The sequence below is a fragment of the Strix uralensis genome, chromosome 30 (genome assembly GCF_047716275.1).
Source record: "Strix uralensis isolate ZFMK-TIS-50842 chromosome 30, bStrUra1, whole genome shotgun sequence".
NCBI classification, from domain to species: Eukaryota; Metazoa; Chordata; class Aves; order Strigiformes; family Strigidae; genus Strix; species Strix uralensis.
This window is the reverse complement of record NC_134001.1, coordinates 661,780-684,712: the sequence shown is the minus strand read 5'-3', so window position 1 is coordinate 684,712 and position 22,933 is coordinate 661,780. Positions and strand designations below refer to the sequence as shown.

At 43.7% G+C, this 22,933-nt stretch overlaps 2 protein-coding genes across 3 annotated transcripts in view; one reads left to right on the top strand and one right to left on the bottom strand.

Annotated features, from left to right (window-relative positions):
* The window catches only part of LOC141936003 (kinesin-like protein KIF20B), a 44,688-nt gene that overhangs the window by 12,811 nt on the left and 8,944 nt on the right, over nt 1-22,933 (bottom strand). The window lies entirely within an intron of this gene.
* LOC141935924 (putative RNA-binding protein 46) lies at nt 14,470-21,035 on the top strand. The gene is made up of 3 exons (XM_074852610.1): nt 14,470-14,551; nt 17,235-17,702; nt 19,080-21,035. Exons 1-3 carry the CDS (start codon nt 14,470-14,472, stop codon nt 19,889-19,891), a joined length of 1,362 nt encoding a protein of 453 aa, XP_074708711.1. The 3' UTR covers nt 19,892-21,035.

The window sequence follows — 22,933 nt, the reverse complement described above, 5'->3', positions numbered from 1 at the left end:
AGAGACTTGAGCTTGCAGATGAGGTCCAAATTTTTCAGCATCACAGGACCACAGGGATGAACTTGGCAATATCTGAAGGTCAGTTTAGCCCTGTATCGTTCTCCACCACTGAGCGATAGTGAACGCTGGGGGACGGGGTACGGGTACAGACGGAGTCTTCTTACATTCCGAAAAATTGTCATGAGCAACAACTCACAGACTTCTAGCTTTAAAGTTTGCATTCATTTAATCACATCTAATACCCTTACCCTGCGTCAACTTGTCTTACTCCTTCTTTTGGCTTATCTGTCTGGCCTCCAAAAGGTTCGATGGCAAGACTAATTATGACATATGAAAAAGCACTTTATTTTAAATTGGCTGCCTGATGATTACATTAGCTGTCCCTCCCCTTCTGGTACTATGAGGAACCATGAATAATCATTTTGTGTTCATTTTTTTCCGCTTAGAGTCTTACAACTCAGATATTCCTGATGTGGAAGTCAGAGTTTTTGCAGTTTCCACAAATTTGTACTGAAATTCTTTGGAAAGCGGCTTGTTTGGCACCATCCTTCTAGTACCATGCTGCCCTCAGAAGTTTATTACACATTACACCTCTCAGTCCCACAATATCATCCTGGAGTTTCTTTAGACTTGAATACACCCAGCCTTGTCAGTTTGTTACTTTGAGTTTACTCCTCTGTCCTAAAATGCCTTTTATTGACCCCTCAGCTTAGGACTAGTATGAGGCTCTATTGCCTGTAAACAAGAACCAGCTTACTTTGAAAACTTCTTTATCGCTTTTGTGTTGAATATTGCTATAACCGACTTTTCTTTTGCCCCCCTACAGCCTAATTCCTCAACAGGCCCTTTCTATATAATCCGCCAGTTCTCTCTCTGGCAAGTGCCTGGCTTTTAAAGATATATTTTGAAGGCTTTAAAAAACAAAATAGCTTTTATGTTAGCAAGGTAATCCTCTGAATCTGTTTCAGCCTGGGTCCTTGGGGCTTTCTATGTCACGAACTTATGTAGAGTTCTTGTGCTCCTCGTTTGGGTAGGAGATCCACTTTTTGAAGGGTGGCACTTCTAAGTAAGCCTTTGCCTTTGCTTGCCCCAGCGTGGACACGAGCATCGAAAAACCCCAAATCGATCACTCGACGTGGTGTGGACAGTGTTGCAGCATCTCCCGGATGCTGGGAGAAGGGAACCGCAGAGCTCCTTCAAAATAAAACCAGCTGGGGTTGACAAACTTTCTTTTAAGCTAACGTACGCCCACCTAGTGGCTCTCTTGCGTTGGGGAAAACGCAGCGTCTCCAGCAAATGGGGAAGTTAACGATGAAACTCGCATTTAAAGAGGGTAAATCAGATGTTTACTAAGTTGGCGTAACCGCTCAGTAGGTTTAGAAACGAGGATTTTGAATTCTTGTTTCGCTGTTGTAACATTTAACCAGAAACCAGGAACAGTTAAACTGCGTAACCCTGATTTTGTTTATAGCTGCCCAGTGTAGGGTTTTTTCATCACCCTTTTGGTTGTGTCACTAGGCTCTGTAGGAGAGACAATAGCTAGATACAGAAAGGCATTTAAAAATCATTCTGTTAGCTGTACTTAATGAATACCATAAAACCCCCCAAGATTCGTCGTGAGATTCTGTGTGTGTACAGTATACAACTATAGGTGAATGTGTGTATGTATATAAATGAAAAAACCACACAGAGCCCACAGGTTACGTTGCTTCAGACTTTCTTAATTGTGTCTCCAAGCATAGCACTATATCCTTAAGGCCTCAGGAAAACTCTAAAGAAAACTACACAGCAGCATCGTAAGTTGTTTAACTATAATTGGCACTGACAGTCCAGAGTCTCCTGACTTAAAAGCTGGTTGGCAGCTCACAGCAGCTGGATTATAAATTAAAAGGATGTGAGCTTGATAAATCGCTGCCTTTTAGGATTCTCAGAATAAGCTGGAATTCAAAGCCAAGTATGAACAGCCCAAAGAAAGAGTGGACTCTTTCCACTGTTCAAACTACAGTTAAGGTATTTTAAATATTTAAATCTAGAAAAAATAAAAATTAAATCTTGTTCTACACCGTTGCACTCAATGTCATTTATTTCCAGAACGGTGAAATATTCAAAAGGTAATGTGATATAAAAATCTTCAGCCTCCCTGGCAAGTTTCCAGGTAATGTCCAGGTCAGGTCAGGTGTGACCAGAGACTTTACAGTTTGATGTCGGACGTCTGGTTGGTTCCAGTGCTGAAAAATGCTCTAGGACTTTCACAGAAGCTACCATCAATTCCAGTATTTTCCGACAATATTCGCAGAGAAATAAAAATCTGAGCAGTGCCTGCGAGGGGACTGTCTCCCATCTTTCCGAGCCCTCTGGTGAGTACTGAGACACCGGCAGTGGGACAGAAGGAAACCTGCTCCGTAGCTCTGTTTCACATCCTTGGGGAAAGAAAACTTTGGTGTCAGCGTTGTTGGGGCACTGGCCACGTTCAGAAGCACTAAGAACGCCAAACCTCTTTAATTGCTGTTGTGCAGATGTGCAGAGGATATTCTGCCGTTTCAGAATCCATTTAAAGCGTCTGCCTACAAAGCAGACGGGAAAGCATTGTGTAACAACGGAGCAGTACTGCAGGACAGGACCCTCCATCTCCCTCGGCCCTTCCCTCCTGCCCGTCCTTTCCTCCCTTTTGTTTCCCTGACATTCCCCTCTTCTCCCACCAACCGTTTGTGGCATTACTTTTTTCAGCAGTTCCCATCTGCTCCTTCCCTCCGGAGGTTGGCTGTGTTGCCGAGAACTGCGGTTTCGCGGAGTGATGAAAGGTTCGGCTTTGTCCCACGGGGTCCAGGTTTTTAGAGATAAAGTGGGAGCAGAAAGCAATAGTTCTGGAGGGAATGAGGGGAAAAACAAGCAAAGAGATACAATCCCTTATGCGCGTTTTACATCACTCTGCACTCAGCAATATTGGCCTAAAGCTGACTTAATTCAGTTTACACCAGTGAAATTGCTGATATTCAAACTCACCTAAGTGAGGACAGAACGTGCTTCAGGATCCATTTTTTCATATTCATTGCATATCTGCATGTTAAAACCTTGTGGCATGTGTGTCTCAAAGTGGTTTACAAAAAACCAGAAAGCAATTGGGTATGTTTTCTCTACAATTAATATTCTGTTTCCCCTAATGCTTATTCCTGCAGTATCAGATACTGTAATTTTGGATTTAAATAATATTCCAACTTTTGTAAGGCAGAAAGCTGAACGAGAACAAACAGCACCTTTCAAGAAAAAAGACCTTTTAGGCGCCAGAATGCCTTGTTTGGAGGATCCTACTGGGCAGGCATTGCAGCTACTTGATAACATGGACTGAAATGAAGTCTTTCTAGACAGCTTACTACAATTAGATTGACAATCATATTATGTCTAGGTTTTCTACAGAGACTTTTGTCTAAACTTCAGAGGACGTCTGCTTCCTTTCAAAGTATTTCCACTACCTACAGATCAACCTGTCGAGAGTGCAGAAATGCTACACACCCTCTTTTCCTGCTCCAGGCTATAGGACAGTTCACACTGACAAAAAAAGCTGATGCTTCTATTACAGTGTATTACAACTGCAGGAATAGCCGCTCCAGGAATACATATGCTGGGGCTTGCTAGCATTCCAGTGAAACAGAAGTTAAAAAACATTACGGGCTCCTGTGTTACAGCTACCTAAAATAAGTTAGAAGGGGAAGAAAAGCAACTGTCTGGGGCGGTGCTATAAAGTAAAACGTGGAAAAAAGGCCCTCTTTCCCCTTTTCAAATTTAGCCAAAGGAATAAATGGCATAATCTTGGCAGGACTCTGCCCTCGTTCCTCATCCGTCAGATTTGTGACAGTTTCAAAAAGACATTCGTGAGGAAACTAACTCGCTGTTAATAGGAACTGTGTAAAGCTTTAGGGCAGAGAGCATATTATTTGCAATTTAAAGTCATTTTCTAACCAGAATTTGTGCCAAATGCTTTTTGTAAATTATGCTGTCCCTCTTGTAAAATAATCCTAAAAGAAATTTCTAAACATCAGAAGTTAAACAGTTATATACTACGGTACTGATTCAATAAAGCAGTAAAAAATTAAATACTCTGGTAAATAACATTGTTCGGGGCCTGGTCTTCTTTCCCATCCTTTAGTAAATCTTCATTAAAAATAAGTGTATTAAAATAGGGCATTAATTTGGATGAGTGGTATTTATATATGTATGGGGAGAGGAGAAGAAATCACAACAGTGAGAAACTGTCCCTTTGCTGCAAACAGTTGTCACTCCTAGAAATGGGAATTAAAATGTTCATCGTCCTTCTCCTTCCACCACACTTACCCAAACAAGGGCTACTGAGAGATGAGCGAGATACGTCTCTTGAATGCACAACACAATCAAGTGCTATGTCAGAGGAAGGGGAAGAAATTAAAACAAGGTGGAATTCACGGGAGGCAGCGCCTACTTCGAGGCCGAGAGAGGCAGCTTACCCCCTACAGCTGTTCCGACCTGATGGAATTATGCATTGTGTTAAAGGCTAGAAGTAGCTAAACCTAGCTTTTTAAAACGGAAGATTGACTGAAGGGTTTGCTCACCGAGGATCCTGTCTGGTGTAAGACAAGACAAGCCATGTTTCAGAGAGCGCGGAGGGGAGTAACTAGTTTTGATTTAGCTGTGAGAAGCTTTCAGGTGCAAACTCTTCTGGCAGACCTGAAGTTATCAGATACACTGCTTGATTTGATAAAAATATTGTATTCCCCTGTAAATCTTGCCTTATCAGAAAAACCCAAAATATTCAGCTCAGACTTTATCACGAGTCACAGCAAAATCCAAGACCAGCACAGGTTAGAAACAGTTGTTCTTAGTACAATGTAGTAATACTGACCAATGAGAGTGTCAGAGAGGAAAAGCAGCTAGCAGCTGTGGGCAAGGGGGCAGTGAGAACTCTGGTACCCAATTCGCATGTGGGGAACAAAAGGACCCTTCATTTCTTTTGGAGAGGCAGGGCTCAGCGAGAAAAACGGGTCTTTAGTTCCTACGTCTGACTTTGGTGTTGAATAAGAGAGAATAACGTGGACATTGAATGCGTCTGGGTTATTTTGATTTTCTCTTTTACTCATGTCATGTCACAAAGGGAAAAACCTGATGGCAAATTTGTGTTTTCCTTGAGACCTTCAGCAGCTCAGTGCTGGAACAGGTTAACATTTCCCGCTGAGCGGCTGTTCAGCCCCGCTCTCCTCGAGCAGCAAACAGGCATTTGTACTGCGGGAATGGCTGTACCGGGTAACCCGCCCAGTAAGATGGCACTGCCACGAAATACAAAGAAACTGCTGAGGAGTTGGGTTGGGTTGTTGGGGGTTTTGCACTTAGAAGAGATTGTCCACCTTCTTTCAGCGCCTCCCAGCAGCCACAACAGCTGAGACACGTGGAGTTTGCTGCCAGGGAGTGAGCAGTTGCCAAGGTAAGAGGGATACTGAGCCGAGGTCAAAATGCCCCAAACTTTAGTCAACTTGATATGCCCCACATTCATTCCTGTTAAGAGGCTTCGTGGCCGATTTACGTGTGGTAAAAACAAGCGGACACCTGAAACGAAGAGGTGGAGAAATTTAACCTTGAAGACAATCGTTTTGGTACCTTGGCCACGCAGAACTTTTAAATGGAGGCATGTAATTTGTAAAATACATGATTAGTCTACCATGCCCTTATTAAGGAAAGGATAACAAGCTTTCTCTTTGGAAAATAAGCAAATTTGAGTAGGTAAATGTCTAAAATAATGGGACGATTTTATGGCAATACACATTTAAAACTAGATTGCTAAAAGCTCTGAAACGTATTCATAATGAAGATGAATTTGCATGTCCCAAAGTTAAGATTTCTGTGATTCTCTGCCTCACTAGTAAATACAATTGAGCGTTTAAATCTTAGGCAAAGGAAGGGAAGAAAACAGACCCATTTCCCTTAGGTCTTACTGAGCAAGGGGGAGCCACGCGACCCCAAGTGCTCTCTAAAGCACAAGCGCACCCCAGAGCATATCCTAAAGGGCCCAATACACCTCGTGAGAGCGGAGAGAAGCCGAAAGATCCAAACCCCACCAGCCAACTCCTGAACAGCTAAGGGCGAGCCCTCCTTCTGGAAAGGAGGGAGGGGCGCGGCGGGGGCAGCCAGCAGACCCGCCCTCAGGGGGGAGCTCTGAGCTGGCGGCGCTTCCCCCCCCGCCCGCCCCCAAGGCGCTGAGGCAGCGGCGCGGTCGCTGCACGCGCACTAACGGTATCCTTTCGCCCAGCCGTCGCCTGTTTTCAACGCGCTCGCGTGCCGCGTCCCGCCCTTTGCCTTGCTATGATTGGCTGGTGTCGCCTGTCAATTGTAGCCGTGCCCGCCCTGGCCGCCTGGTGATTGGCTAGGCGGGGCAGAGCGAGGGAAAGCGGTGGCCGCGGGGCGGGGCGAGGCGAGTGTGGCGGCTGGCGGAGGGATCGGTGGGGTTGGTGCGGCGGCCTCCTGTGGCGGTGTGGCGGGGGGCGCTTGAGGGGAGAGCGGGGTCTCTGAGGACAGAGGTGGCTTCGGGCCCTGGCTGTGCTGTGGGGAAGGGCGGAGACAGTGTCGGGGACGAGGGCGTGTGGAGACGGGGCCGTGAGGAGACGGGACTGCGAGGAGACGGGGCCGTGAGGAGACGGGACTGCGAGGAGACGGGGCCGTGAGGAGACGGGACTGCGAGGAGACGGGGCCGTGAGGAGACGGGACTGCGAGGAGACGGGACTGCGAGGAGACGGGACTGCGAGGAGACGGGACTGCGAGGAGACGGGACTGCGAGGAGACGGGACTGCGAGGAGACGGGACTGCGAGGAGACGGGACTGCGAGGAGACGGGACTGCGAGGAGACGGGACTGCGAGGAGACGGGACTGCGAGGAGACGGGACTGCGAGGAGACGGGACTGCGAGGAGACGGGACTGCGAGGAGACGGGACTGCGAGGAGACGGGACTGCGAGGAGACGGGACTGCGAGGAGACGGGGCCGTGAGGAGACGGGGCCGTGAGGAGACGGGGCCGCGAGGAGACGGGACTGCGAGGAGACGGGACTGCGAGGAGACGGGACTGCGAGGAGACGGGACTGCGAGGAGACGGGGCCGTGAGGAGACGGGGCCGCGGCGGCCACCCTCGGCGTGCAAGTCGGCGAGAATAGCACAGGGTATTTCCGCGCCTGCTGTTCCTCTCTCTTTTCTCTTCCTGCCCTACATGCCGTCTGGCCTCCTCAGGTGGTGTTTTTGCCCCGGGGCTTGTCCCTGCTTCGCTTGCTTCCTCCACTGGTCTCTTATCCGAACTCTTCAAGTCTTTTTTCTTGAGGGGGCGGTGTGGCCACCCTCATCAACTCCCACAATTTTAATCTGGTGTCCCCTTGCTGCTCTGACAGGTCCCGTTTGTCTTGGCGGGATGTTTGAACTCCCTGAGACAAAGGGAAAATTAATTGATCTCTCCCTTGCCGCAAGGTTGTTGTGGTCTGTTTCCATACCTTCTTCTGCCTGTAACTGCAGAGAGAATTCCTGATAACATAATCTTCGTGCAGTTTGTGGGCTGTGAAACCTTGCTGAAAGGAGATGGGAGGCCATTTGGAGCAGATAAGAGTGATGCTGTTTCTGCCGTTGCCTGTCGGGGATTTTTTTGTGCTTTGCCCTGTTTACTTTCTGGAATCTCATTTTGATGAAGCCAGGGGTTGTCTGAGGTTTGGCTTTTTTAACGGCCGGAGCAGTTGCTTTCACGGATTTGTTATAAATGCCGAGGCAGAGCCGCAAATCTCTTTTTATAAATGTATTTGCAGTAAGAACAAGCAAAAAGGCTAGGCACGCCGGGGGGCAGGGGGGGCTTCCTGCTCCGCACCGACGAGCACCGGGTGGTGCTGCCTCACTCCCTTTTATAGTCCCATCCCCACACGCGCAGCAGGGTCCCTCAAACTTCCCCGGGCTTTCTGGGGTTGCCGGTGCTCCTGGCAGGGTTCCTCCGATCATATTTCACCTGCACAATCCGCTGTTGCTGGGGGCTTCTGACGGGGGTCCCGCCAGTAATTTTCCACCTGCTTAGCATCAGTCACTGAGGGAAAAAACCTCCAAACCCCTTTTAACAATAAAACCATGATAAATCTCCTTTAACTTATGTACATGATAAACACTAACAAAGTCACCATATTTTAGCACGAATCACCACCATATTCTTCACAATCCCTCGCCTTTTGTTTTATCAAATTGATTCGTGTTTGGGTTTCAAAACGGGCTAAGGTTTGTTGTACGGGATTTGGGTGTTTTGTTTTCTTTAGTTTAACCATCATTAGTGGGTGTACCTTTTCTCCTCTGGCCAACTCAGGATCTATTGGTATTGCAGAGATTTGCATCCCTTGAACGAGTGAATGAATCAATCTAATAAAACATGGAATCATACATGGTATAAACATTAGGGCAGCAAATGCCACAACAGGTAAAATAAAAGCTGTTTTTACAATACCAGGACCCAGTGTCATTTTTCCATTCACAAGTTCGATTATAAAAACTGTTTCCTCGTAGTTTGGCATATTCAGTTTCATTTTTGTCTGACCAGAACCCCTTGAATCCTTTGCTGCGTCCTTGTTCGTTAAGCCACAACCATATATAGATACCTCTATCTTTGTTAATTAACTTATGTGTAAGTGTCCATTGACACTTACTCTCTCCCACATCAACTCCTCCTTTCTGAGTTCGGTTCAGACAAAATTTACCCTTGTTAGGGAATTGAACTGGCCATTTTTCACTATCTTCCCAGGCAGTATTATTAACATCACTATAGTTACTTACAATTTGTGCTGGGGAAGGGGCACAGAGACCCACGGCCAACTTGACAATCCCAGAGGTCCCCCACAAACCCAGCAGTGACTTAAATTGAAAGTTTTACTTATAGTTTTTGCTAACGGAACAAACTCATTCTCTTCAAAGGGGTCACATAAGCTGGTAGTGTTTTGACCCTTTTTAGCCATCACGAGGCCAACACACAACATGAGGGAAAAAGCCAGTCGCCATCGTGAGGTCCGGTATGGCACATTTTTCTGTTTATCCCTGGACCCATTGGGTTGCTGCCAACGGTCGGGTTTGTGTCTTCTTAACAGCAAAAATGGAGGCCAACCCGGTCTTGCCCTCACTTGGACTTACTCTCAGCTTTTCCCTCACTCTCTTACTTCCCTTTTTTTTCAGTTTCTTTGTTCAACTATACAAACTGACTTATGTTTTCATGCAAAACAGTCTAAAACCGAAAAAAACCTGTGAATGCTACAACCTTTTAACATATATACATACACACAGGGTTCATGTGGACGATTCAGGATCTTTACTACTGTTGATGTCGCTCTGTCTGCCTCGGTAAGTCCAGTCCTATTTTAACTCCGTCGCATTCGGAGCTTCAAATCTCCAGGCGTTGACTCGATCTTCCAATCTGAATCACCTGTGACTGGTCCTTTCACCCTGGAAATACGAGTCCATCCTCTTTCAGCAGTTCTTACAGCTGTCTCCGTAGTCAACACCACCAGGAATGGTCCTCCCCATCTAGGAGATAAGCTTTCCTCCTTCCAGATTTTAATCATTACTTTATCTCCAGGTTGTATTTTATGCACTGCAAATCCTAAAGGAGTCGTCTGGGCCAATATTCCCTTCATTCTTAATTCTTTTAGATTTTTCTCAATAGTTTTAATATATTGTTGAATCGTTACGTCTTCTATCAGTGGATGCCCCAGAGGCATACCTTGGGAATATGGCATTCCGTATAACATTTCAAAAGGTGAGAGGCCTGTCTCCGAGTTTGGCATAGTCCTAATATGAAGTAGGGCTAAGGGTAGGCATTTAATCCATGAGAGTTTGGTTTCTATCATTAATTTAGATAACTGTTGTTTCAAGGTCTGATTCATTCGCTCTACCCGTCCAGAACTTTGTGGATGCCACGGAGTGTGATATTCCCAAGTGATGCCTAGGGCTTCTGTAATTAATTTTATAATTTTAGATGTAAAATGAGTACCCTGATCCGAATCAAATACTTTTACAATTCCAAATCGTGGTATAATTTGTTCTAGCAATATTTTAGCTACTGATCGAGCAGTCGCTCTGGTGGTAGGAAATGCCTCTACCCAGTGAGTTAACTGATCCACCATTACTAGTAGGTATCTGCATCTCCCAACTTTCGGTAGTTCTGTAAAATCTACCTGGATCCTCTCAAAAGGTCGATAAGCTGTTTTCCTTCCACCAGCTGCGGCCTGTCTCATAGTTCTTTTGTTAATTTTTTGACATGTTAAACAACCGTAAGTAGCTTGTTTCGCAATTTCATATATTCCAATACAGCCAAAATGCCTTAGGAAATGATCACTTAAAGCCTTAGTGCCCCAATGAGTGCTTTGGTGTAATCTATTTATTATTCTTCTAGTATATCCTTTAGGTAGTATCTCCCTCTTGTCTGGAAGAATCCATTTCCCATCTATCATAGTAGCCCCTAACTTCTGAATCTCGGTTAGTTCTTGAGGGTTATATACCTTTTTCCCATAATCTACCCCCTGTTCAATTACATATAGCTTTATTGGTTCCCTTAAAGCTGCCTTTTTTGCCTCTTCATCTGCTAGATTATTACCTCTAGTTTGATATCCTGTTCCTTTTTGATGTCCTTTTATGTGCACTAGGGCTATTTCTTCAGGACCTCTCAATGCCTGCAATACTTGAACTATCAATTCTTGATGCACCAGATCTTTTCCCTGAGTATTAATCATTCCTCTTTCTTCCCAGATCTTTCCAAAGGTGTGAACCACCCCAAAGGCACATTTGGAGTCTGTATATATAGTGCCTTTCGTGTCTTTCAAAATTTCAAGAGCTCGATATAGAGCGTATAGTTCACATGCTGGAGCTGACCATGCAGGACTGAGAGGGCCTGATTCTTTAACCACTAACTTGGTTCCATCGACTATTGCATACCCTGATTTCCTTTTCCCATCTACACCTCTAGAGGACCCATCTATAAACAACCTTTGGCCTTCAGATAATTCAGCTTCTTCTAGATCTGGTCTTATCTTGGTCTGTAATTCTATTGCTTCGATGCAGTCGTGACTCAATTCACCTCTAGGATCTCCATATAAAAATTGAGCAGGGTTTTGAGCACCGGTTACTCTCAGCTCTAGTTCTGGTGCTTCTATTAGGATAGTCTCATACCTCAGTAGTCGACTATCAGTGAGCCATTTCTCAGCTTTTTGTTGTAGTACACTACGCACATCATGAGGAGAAAACCCGAAGGTCACTTTTCGTGCCTCCTCAATGAGCAAGGCGGCTGCCACCAAAGACTGTAAGCATGTTGGCCAGCCCCTGCTTACGGGATCTAACAATTTTGAAAAATATCCAATTGGTTTTTTACTTCCAGCCCAATCTTGGGTTAGAACCCCATAAGCAGTTTGATTTGAGGTGGTTATAAACAATTGAAAAGGCCTTTTAACATCTGGTAAACTTAACACTGGAGGCTCAGCCAGTGTTTCTTTTAGTTTCTGAAATCTATTCTCATCCTCCTCAGTCCACTTCAACCTGTCAGACACCGGCTTTTCATATAAAAATTTTACCTTTTCACTATATCCTTCTATCCATTGTCTGCAGTATCCTAATAATCCTAATACCTGACGAATTTCTCTTTTTGTTTCGGGTGGTGATAAAGACAGTATTCCTGATATCCTTTCAGGATCTAATTTCTTCTCCCCTTTACTGAGCCAGTGTCCCAAGTACTTCACTTCATTTTCTACAAACTGTAATTTAGACTTTGAAACCTTTAATCCCTTTTCTCCTAGAAAGTTCAATAATTCTATAGTCCCTGTCCTGACATCATCCTCAGTTTGTCCAGCTATTAATAGATCATCTACATATTGTAGGAGTTTTATTCCTGAGGATGGTTTGAATGTCAGCAATAATTTCCCTAATGCCTGTCCAAAGAGGTTGGGGGATTCAGTAAACCCTTGGGGAAGTACTGTCCATCTGAGTTGTTGTTTCCTGGTATTAAATGGATCTTCCCATTCAAACGCAAAATAGTCTCTGCTCCCTTCGTCTAGGGGGCAGGACCAAAATGCATCTTTTAAATCAATGACACTGTACCAAATATAGTCAGGGGATAGCTGGTTAAGTAGCATATAGGGGTTTGCTACCACAGGGAAACGAGCCACAGTTCGCTGATTCACAGCCCTTAAATCTTGCACCGATCTGTAAGATCCGTCCGATTTTAGAACTGGTAAAATAGGTGTGTTATGTGGAGACATGCAAGGTTCCGATGTGCCTTTACTTAGTAATTCGTCTATTATTGGTTCCAACCCCTCTCGGCCCTTTAGGGGAATGGGGTATTGTTTTATCCGAATTGGTGTCTCCGGATCAATTAAATTAATTTTAATAGGTTTTATTTCAAGTTTTCCAGTCTCTCCTTTTGTATACCAAACTTTAGGATCTATCTGTTGTTCGTCTTTTTCCGTTAATGTATAAATTTTTAGTTCTTTTTCTTGTATTATTATTTTTAATTTTAACTCCGTCATTAAATCTCTTCCCAGGTTATTTTCAGCCTCTGGCAGCAACAGTAAATCCCCTATAACGATACGGTGTTGGGATTCTATTTCTACATCCCCGACACCTGGTACTTTAAATGGTTCCCCTTTAGCTCCTATTACTAGAGCAGTTTCTTTTTCCACTTTACATCCCCTCGGAATGTTTCTCACAGTTGATTTCTCGGCACCCACATCTACTAAAAACTCAAACTCCTCTCCCTGGGGACCTAATTTCAATTTTATCAAGGGCTCCTCTGATGTCTTTGTCCCCAGGAAATAGAGCCCCTGACACCCCTATTCTCCTTTAAACATCCTTTCATCCCGCTCTCGCTTTCTACAATTCCGTTGTAAATGTCCCTTCTTTCCACAATAATAGCAGGTTAATGTGTTTTCTCTAATTACCGTCCCTCTCTTTTCACCACCTAAAGCTCCAGGTGATTCATTAGAGCGAGATCTCGGAGGCTTCTCCTCTCTCCGCTGAGTTTCTCTGACTGCTGCAAGATCCGTGCTCCTGCCCTTAAGCCAAGGCCATTCACACACTCTGTTATCTCTCTGCCACATACACTGAAAGGTGTGTTCAACAGATCATGTAAAAATGCATATGCATATTTAAAAATGTGGAGTTATGATCTGCAAATATGGCACTGCATTTTCCCAAAATATGCATTTTTTTTAAAAAAAAAGTTTGGTTGGGTTTTGGGTTGTTTTGAACAAATTGGACAAATCAGGCAGAAGTTTCAAAGGCAGACAAACAGTTACATCATAACTAACAGCTTTTTCTAAAGTTTTGACAAGAAAGGTTCTCCGCAGGAGACAGAGCAAGGAGCACAAAGCTGGTAGGAAAAAACCACAAAATTTGGGAAGTACTAGTCTGAAATGACAAAGCATAAGGAGGCAAGGTGAAAAAAAATTACTATTGACAAGTTCAAAAAGAACATAATTAAATATTTTACTTTGGCTTGAAGTTCAGAATAAATTATATTTAGGTGATTTTGTAATGAACTTCAAACTTTTTCCTTCATGGAAGCACCATCGAAGGGCCCGTAATTTACTTGTGAGCAAAATTTAACGGAATGGGGACATTTTTGCCTTCTCAGAGAACAGATTTTCATCTCTAAGCTGTACGCTAAGAACTACATGGTACGCAGGGAAGCTACATGCATCTGGAGCCACGCTGCCACGGCTTATCTAGGAAAAAGCCCAGCTCTGGTTCATAAAGCATCCAACAGCTTTATAAACATTTCTAACTACTTCAGCTGAGGTCGGACAGGACACGGCAAGTAACACAGTTTGCCAGCTACTACTGCCATCACTCACATCATGCCAGTCGGTTGCCCACCCAAAAACCCATAAACCAACAGTGCACCGTTTAGGGGCTCCAAAGACAAAAGCAACTGCACACCTTAATTAGGACAAAAGGGGAGGAGGCTCTGCTGGACAGTGTAGGGAAGTCACGACGTTAAGTAACGATGGTCATTTATTACCTCGGCAAACTTTTACCATCATCCTCAGTCTGGTAAATCATTCAACAGTGACTCTCACTAAGTAAATGCCACCTGCCATTCAAAAAGCCCCCCTTCTAATCTTAAAGCTGCCTACCAAATTAGCATTACAGCACAGCACTGCCAGCTGGGATTAAGTTATGACTCCTGCCTTAAACCAGACCTGGTCTGTGCCACGTTTGCCAATGAGCGACATGTATTTAACAGAGCAAACACGGAACAGCTAACCAAAAGCACCATTCCTCAAGTAGTTACCAACTGACCAGAGAGTTTCCTTGACCGGGTACTCGAGTCATCCTCTGCGGTCTAGAGAAGTGGTCTGTGCGGTGGGTGGGGAACTGGCTGACAGGCCGCACCCAGAGGGTGCTGGTAAATAGCTCCTTTTCAAACCGGCAACCTGTCACAAGTGGGGTCCCCCAGGGATCGATGTTGGGCCCAACGCCGCTTAAGATCTTCAGAAGTCATCTGGGTGATGGGATCAAGTGTGTCCTGATGCAGTTTGCTGACAGTACCAAACTGAGTGGGCAAGTGGACACTTGGGAAGGGAGAGCCACCCTGCAGGATGACCTGGATAGGCTGGAGGAGTGGGCTAACAAGAACCTCAGCAAGTTCAGCAAGGACAAGTGTAAGGTCTTGCACCCGGGAAAACGTAATCCAGGAGTGCAGCACAGGCTGGGATCTACCTGGCTGGGGAGCAGCTCTGTGGAAAGGGACCTGGGGAACCTGGCGGACAACAAGCTCAACATGAGTGAGCAGTGAGCTGCAGCGGCAAAGCAAGCCAACGGGATGCCGGGTTGCATCAACAAGGGCATCACCAGCAGAGATAAAGAAGTCATCATCCCACTCTACGTAGTGCTTGTCAGGCCACGCCTGGAATACTGTGTTCAGTTTTGGTCCTCACTACCCAAAAAAGACGTGGACGGGCTGGGGAGGGTCCAGAGGAGGGCCACAAAGGTCATCAAAGGACTGGGAAATCTGCCATGTGAGGAAAGGCTGAAAGAATTGGGTTTGCTCAGCCTTGAGAAAAGAAGGCTTAGGGGAGACCTTATCACCATGTTCCTGTATTTAAAGGGCGGCTACAAAGAAGATGGAGACTCCCTTTTTACAAGGAGTCACATGGAAAAGATGAGGGGTAATGGGTACAAGTTACCTGGGGAGATTCTGATTGGACATAAGAGGAAGATTTTTCACGACGAGAACAATCAGCCATTGGAATGATCTCCCCAGGGAAGCACTGGATTCCCCCACACTGGACACGGTGCTGGGCCATCTTGTCCAGACTGTGCTTTTGCCGAGAAAGGTTGGACCACATGATCCCTGAGGTCCTTTCCAACCTGGTATTCTATGATAGATTCTATGATCACTGGAGGACACATTAAACAAGGTTTTTTTGCAGCAGCAGCAGCTCAAGCAATCAAACTTCAATTAACATTACAGATCTCGCTAACAGCGGGAGGATTATAACTGTGCCATCTCAGACTTTCTTCCATGTAATTCTAATGACATCATTATGTCTGCAGCAATCTAAGCGGAGGACCCAAAGCAATGAAAATTCATTTTCTTAACCTTTTTGGTTTTTTACACTACACTCTTCAGATACATTCCCACAGGTGGCATAAACTGAACAAGAACTGTGACGTTGCCAACCGAAGTGGAAAACAAATACATGATTTTTTAGGGCAATTTTGAAGACAGATCAGCTGCTTGCTCTGGATAGCGTGCCAGTCAGAAGAACAAGATGGGAACAGGAAAACAGAACTGACAGTGGGACTGTCTCCTTTGGCAGCAACACAAGCTCACAGAAACCACATCTTAAACAAGCAAAATTCACACCGACACTCCTCATTTACAAACAGTCATTGTAACTTCTTACAAGCCATCTCAAACAGTCAAGTCTCACCTGGCCTAGAAAACCATTTATAGTATGATAATACATGAAGATTTAAAGGAGAGGTGTACAGATATAACTAAGGTCAATGAACAGATTTATGGAATCTAGGGAATTTTATGGGATTTATGGAATACTGTAGGAGTCTGGGCCGCGCTGGGAGAAAGTTAGTGCAGACAGAAGAATGCAAGGACGAAGACAAGGCCAGCAAAATAAGGCTGGCAAAACCACACAAGATAGCAGATAAGTGAGAAACACCTGTGGTCAGCAAAAGCACACAAGTCTGAGCAAAACAGGGTATGAGATAAGGGAGTTTTGGCAAGTTTGGGGCTTTACGTGCTAATTGCAATTAACCAATGCAAATGCTTGTAGAGGCGCGTGAACAGCGCGTGTAGATGACCTGTAGCCTATTAGAAGATAGATGAGTGCGTGTACGGAACTGAGTAGAGTATAAATGTAACCAGAAAAGGAATAGAAAAAAACTAGAACAATAACTATAATAAAAGATGGACGACCTGATCATCACATTGGTGTTGCGTCGTTTCTGTTCCCGCACGGAGAAATAAGGACAAGAAATTTTCAGCCGTGAACTAGGGACTTACTTGTTCTGTGGATTATTTTTTTTTTTTAATTTCTTTTTTCCTACCGTCCAGCTCCAGCCCGTGAAAACTGAGGTCTGTTTCTAGAGGAAAAGTGTTCAGTGGTTTTGGCTATTGAAGAAAGGATGGCTCCATATCCTGCCTTCCTTAGGGAGTCCTGTTTTAGTGGATGAATGAAGAAGGTGGAAGCAAAATGTTTGGACCTTTTGAATGATGTCCAGGAAGAAAATAAATCTGCACGGGCACCCTGAGCAAAATTTCTTCAAATACGGTCAAGAAGTGCAGAGAAACATTTGCAACTTTAAAATGTTAGAATGGAAAATACAACTGCAGTTCTCTCTCAGTTATCACCTGTCAGTTGTATTAATAACTGACACAGAACTTCAAGGGGTGAAAAGCGATCGAAGCGTAGACTCTTACAGCAAACCTGTCAGTGCTTTAAATAATGCTGGGTTCAGTGGGTTGTCATACAGAGTCCACTGGAAAAACCAGAAGATGGGATTAAAAGAAATACGAATTGTGGGCTCATGGCATTCTGTTATCCAAACATAGCAAAAATGAGAATTAAATAACATGATAATATGCTAGTTTTAAGTTCAGACTAAAAATAAATAAGTAACTCCCACCTCCACATTGGGGGGCGCAGGGGGGGAGCGCCTGTCTGGCATTTGTACTGAGACTGTTGTTGGATAATTTATTTTAAGGTTGGGCAGGTCCTCCACCACCTCGTGGATGTGAAGTTTTTGTGAGTAAGATTCCTCGGGATCTGTATGAAGATGAATTAGTTCCTGTTTTCGAGAGAGCTGGGAAGATCTATGAGTTCAGGCTGATGATGAGATTCAGCGGTGAGAATCGAGGCTGTGCTTTTGTGATGTACACTGCTGAAGAGGAAGCCCAGCTAGCCATCGAGATTCTTAATAATTACGAAATTCGTCCAGGGAGATTTATTGGTGTCTGCGTCAGCTCGAACAACTGCAGACTATTTATTGGAGGGATTCCAAAAGAAAAGAAGAAAGAAGAAATACTGCGTGAAATGAAAAAAGTTACAGAAGGAGTGGTAGATGTCACTGTTTGTCCAGATGCCACGGACAAAACTAAAACTCGTGGCTTTGCTTTTGTGCAATACGAATCTCACAGAGCAGCTGCAGTGGCTAGAAGAAGCCTAATCCCAGGTAAACCTATTTGGAAATCAATTGAGTTTTGGGGGAGTGTCTCTCTCCATTGTGTGGGGGCGTGGGGTGGTGGATCATCACGATTTTCCTTTCTTGAAGGGATTTTGAGAGTTCCAAAACTGCAGTAATGCCTTTCAGGTAAACTTTTTTGGTTCATGAATCAGGGTTTTGTGTTTGGGGTTTTTTTGTTGGGTTTTGTTTGGGTTTTTTTTTAAAGAAGCTGAAATTGAAGCAGTTCCGGGAATGAAAGAGCGCACATCTCTTTTTATAAACACAAGTTACTGTAATTTACACCAGGATATCTGTTTGCTGGGGCGCACATCCAGTTTTCATTAGCACGCACTAGTCCCTGCACATGAACTCTCTTAAAGCTGAGCTTAACAAATACCACGCTTGGAATGTGTCCCTTATTTCCTTTGAGTGTCATGAATGATGTTATTGATGTTTCGTATTTTAAAAACGTTTGAAAGTAGGTCTTTCATCTGTTACTAGAAAATAATTTTAAGAGTTTAACAAGTAGAAGATGACTTTTCTTTGCACCTCATTTTATACATTTTGAGGGTGGGAAAGTAAAAGGGATAAAATAGACAAAGAGGAGGGAATAGGTAAAGGTACAGTTAAAAAGGGGAATTCTAGAAGAGAAATTAAGTAGGGAAGAAATGAAACAACATGGTTGGAGAAGCAAAGTCGTTAAAATGGATAATACAGCCTTGGTGTTGCTGAAGTGAATGACAAACCTCCCTGTATTCATTAAGGCTGAGATGTAGGCAAGTCTTGCATTAACTGCTGATGGAGGGTTAGGAAGGAGCGTTCCGTAAGACTGATACAGGCCTTGGAAAGTAACGGGAGAAATACGGCCGGATCACGGAATGTAAAATAAACTGGCTGTGTGATATGGAAATGTTGGCTTGGAACGAGTCACAGGGTGGGATTTTTTTTCAGTTTGTGGGTTTGGTGTCTGCTGCAACATAGAGTAAGGCTTGCGCTAGTGCCTAGATATTTAGATGACTTTTTCCAGTTGTTGACCTCGCTTTTTAAAGTGGTAATATTATTAAAAAGTAAGTAAAACAATATGTTGCTTATGGTTGCTTTATATGTGCATGTCTATGCATGTCACAAAATCACAACGTCTGTGTTTCGACAGCTTATGGTGAACCCAAAGGGTAGAGATTTTGAATCTTTGAATTTTTTCGGAGTCTTATTTTCTTTAATAATGTCAAGTAGCAATATTTTGCATATTTTGCTTAAGCAGATGCAGGCAACAAACCCCAGTTTCGTGTGCCATGCATCATGTTTGCTTTTTATAGAGGTAGTTGCCAAGAATGATTTTGTTTTCCATGGCGTATTCCTTATTGATGTAACGCTCCTTTGCTGGAGGAGCACTCCAGCTCTGGGGTCATACCATTCGGGTAGACTGGGCACAGCCTGAGGAGGAAGCTGGTGAAAAAAGAAGGCAGAGAGTTAAAGAATTACGTGTAAGAAATTTGCTGAGATCTACTACAGAGGACACAATTAAAGCTGAATTCGACAAGTTCAAGCCAGGAGCAGTTAAACGTGTAAAGAAGCTGAGAGACTGTGCTTTTGTTCATTTTTTCCACCGTGAAGATGCAGTTGCTGCGATGTCTGCAATGAATGGAAAGTGCATTGATGGAGCTAGTATTGAGGTAGCGCTGGCAAAGCGAGGTAAGAAAGGAAGAGCTTGGAAGCAGCGTTTTAATGCTCAGCTGAGTCCTGGTTCTGAAAATCTCTTAGGGTTTCCTGACAAAGGAGCTGGTCATCAAAAATCCTTAGGGGAACCAGCAAGTCCTTCAGTTCGTCTTAATGGTCAGCGTAGTCCAGGCCCCTCTGAAGTTGAAGGGTGCACATACCCTTTTTTCCCAGGCACAAAGCTTACTCTAACTAGCAGGTATTCTTTAAAACCCGGTCACTTCAGTTCTGCAGTGATGCATCTGGATTATGTCTGCAATAAAAGTAACTGGACACCACCAGAATACTCCTTGTACTCAACCACAACTCAGGATGGGAAAATACTCCTGGTGTTCAAGGTGGTTATTGCCAGTATTGCAGATGGTTATTTCATGCCAGACAGACTCTGCGCGACAGTAGAAGGTGCAAAGGAATTGGCAGCACAGTTCACACTTCTACATCGACGTAAGTATAAATGCTTTCGATTAGTTCTGAAGAACTGAAGCTAGAAAAGCTACTTTACAATTGTTCTGTGTGTATATATTTCGGCACGTGTGTGAGAGCTTTGTATAAAGTGTAAGTTAGTCGACAGAAGAATTGTTTCTTGTATAGTCAGCTGAGTCTGAACCATCAGGTGAGAGCACTGAAGAACACTGTGGAAGCATCTCTACAGTGCAGTGCTGGGGTGATTTTTGCTTACGTTTCTCTGCCATAATGGTTCATAAGGAAGAACTAGATGACATGTTAATTGACTTAGGTATACGGTCATCTGCGTGTTGATGATGGTGCTGAAAATTTATTTGAAAGGCTGTCTGTGTTCTCGATTTATTATCAGTAGGGGAAACGGAAGTGGTGGATCCATATTCAGATAAATAAATAGGTTTGGGAGGCTGTTTTTATTCCTCTTTATAGACGTTCTTAAGGCTATAGCAGAGTATCATTACATGGCTCTACATGTACTGTCTTTGGGTAAAGAGTGCTGTCATTTTTTTTTTTAACCAGAAAATGGGAGAAAATAGAGATACAGTTATTCTTAATTACTTTCTAAGTGTAGATCTTCATTTTTATATATTCAGTTTCTTAAAATTAGAATGCAACTACTAGAAAACGGAGGGTTTTATATTATAAAAAGCTACGGTGAAATCTGTTCCTTTCGTAACTAAGAGTACAGATCAGTGCGGTTCTGACAGTGTTATCCCTGTTGCTCTCTAACGTGAAATATATAAATAATACAAAACGTAGCACTTCAGCCATCCAGTCCCCGGCCCAGCGTTTTTCAGAACATTCAGCACACAGCATTCAGAACACAGAACTGATTTCTAGTGCCAATTTTTCATTAGTAATTATAGTCATCATCTGATCAAACTTCATCCTCAAAGAAATAAGAATTTTGGCTCTTTGGGAGTTGGATTTGAAGGCTGTTACAGAGCCGTACCATAATGGTTGAAAACTCCTCGTACCTCCTGGGAAAGCTTCGTATAATTTATTCCACTTGTTCTTTTCAACAGTTTCTCTTCTGTTTAGCTCCTTTTCTGGCCTTTACATCCTGGTATATTTGAAGATGAGATAGGACTGATTGTTATAATTTTGCAAGTATTACGAACCGTCCCATACTTTCTCTGATCTGCTGAGTAGTGCTCTTGTGGTTTTGTTGCAGGGATTCTTCCAGCAAGACTAGATCAGTAGATGCTGTATCATTCAAGGAATTCTTAGTAGTCTTTTGTGGGACAACATAAATACTCTTCTGTCATTACAAACAAATGTTTCTAATGAGTCCTAGAGCCAGAGGTTTGGTTGTTTTCTTTTTTTTTTCTTTTGGTGTAGAATTGTGTCTGTGAAGAATTACGTTGGAGGTGATGGGCTTGTTCAGATAATACAAACTAATTTCTTGTCTAATTGTGTGTAGAAAGCTGGGGGGTTTTGGGTTGTGAGTTTTCTTGTCGTTTGGTTTCTGGGTTTGTTTGTTTTGTTCAGAAGTGGAGCAATGCCAGAGTCGTTTGGGAGGGAGTGTTTTGGGGTTTGGAGTGGTGGCAGGCAAGTTCTCTCCAAGTTTCTTCTAATCCCTGGGAAGTTCAAACACGTTGTGCTTCAATTAGTCTTGTTTCCATGTATTAAGACTGCTGTGTCTTTTCACATTCTAGTTTAGAATATCAGCCTTCTTGAGCCATGGACTTCCAGGTTTGAAAGGAGTGGCATTCTCTGTGGATAGTGGCTACTGCGTGTGGGGCGGGCAGTGTCTGAGGCATCAGCCTTGGTGATCCTGTAGAGTCAGCTCTGGACAGAAGCGCAGTGAGATCACACACTGCAGTAAATAGTCCTTTTCTGATTAGCTGTGCATGCGTACAGGGCCCAGGACTGCCTCCACATGATTTAAAGCTTGATTCTGCTTTGGGAATGTAAGGAGGAGAAATCAGAACAGGTGAAGAAGTGTTTCTCAAAATGCTTTTACTTCATAAAATTTGGGCCCAGTGAAACTAAATTTTCAGAGATATGGAAACAGAAATAGGAACTGAAAGGTTAAGTGGAGTCCTGTGTTAGTGATGACTCTTTCTGTTCCTGAGAAATGCTTGAAGAAAGACTTTTCTGTTCCCCTCTATTGCCGTCTCCCCCCCTCCCTTTTCTTCCTTCCTTGTTTTTTTTCCTCTCACCTATTCTAGTTTTGGTGGATTGCCAAAGCTGCTGCTGATAGAGAACTGTTAAAATGGCGCTGCCATCCTTCTCTTCCTCATACTGTTATTCAGCACTTGCTCTGAAGGTCTCTGGGGAGATTTTTCTTTTGGATGAGTTTGTAGCAGACTTATTTCAGGCTTGACTATGATGCCTTTTTTTTGCAATGCATATTTCCTCTTGATTAGAATCTTGCTGCTCCTTCGTTTTGATTTTGCATGCCCAAAAGGTCTTACAGGAAGGAGAATCTCCAAAATGCAAAGCCTTATCCGTTGTCTCCGCTTTAGCAGTGGTGTTTGGTTTGCATTAGTAGGTCACCTGCAGAAGGTGATACTTTCAGATGGTCAAAGAGATGAGAATTACTTATTTTTAATAAGAAAGTATCTGTGCCTGGTTTTGTACACGCTGTGGGTGGCATTTTAGTGGTTGAGTGTCTGTTCCCATTTTTTTCTAGTTATGAAAATTAGGGCCGTACCTTTATAACCTGTGTAATCCTGAACACAAACGATAACAAGGATGCTAAACTCGAAATGATGGTGTGAGACTCTCCTTCTTTAAAGAAGGATGAAGACAGCTTCAGGTTCTATACTTGACCATGTGTTGCGGAGGCTTCTAAATAAGCAACCCACTACCAATTAACAAAAATAAATAAATTAATTTTTTTTAATTTAACCACCAATCAGCCCTCCGTGTATTACAGATCCGGATGTCCGCAAGAGGAGGACAGAATAACTTTCTAGGGTTTAACAATAACCCCAAAGACTTTACAAAACCCCACACCCCAGGGGTTTAACGGAAACCCCAAACGCAAACTTCACTTTGTGGGTTTAACGAGAACCCAAAACGTAAACAAAACCTCACACCCCAGGGGTTTAACG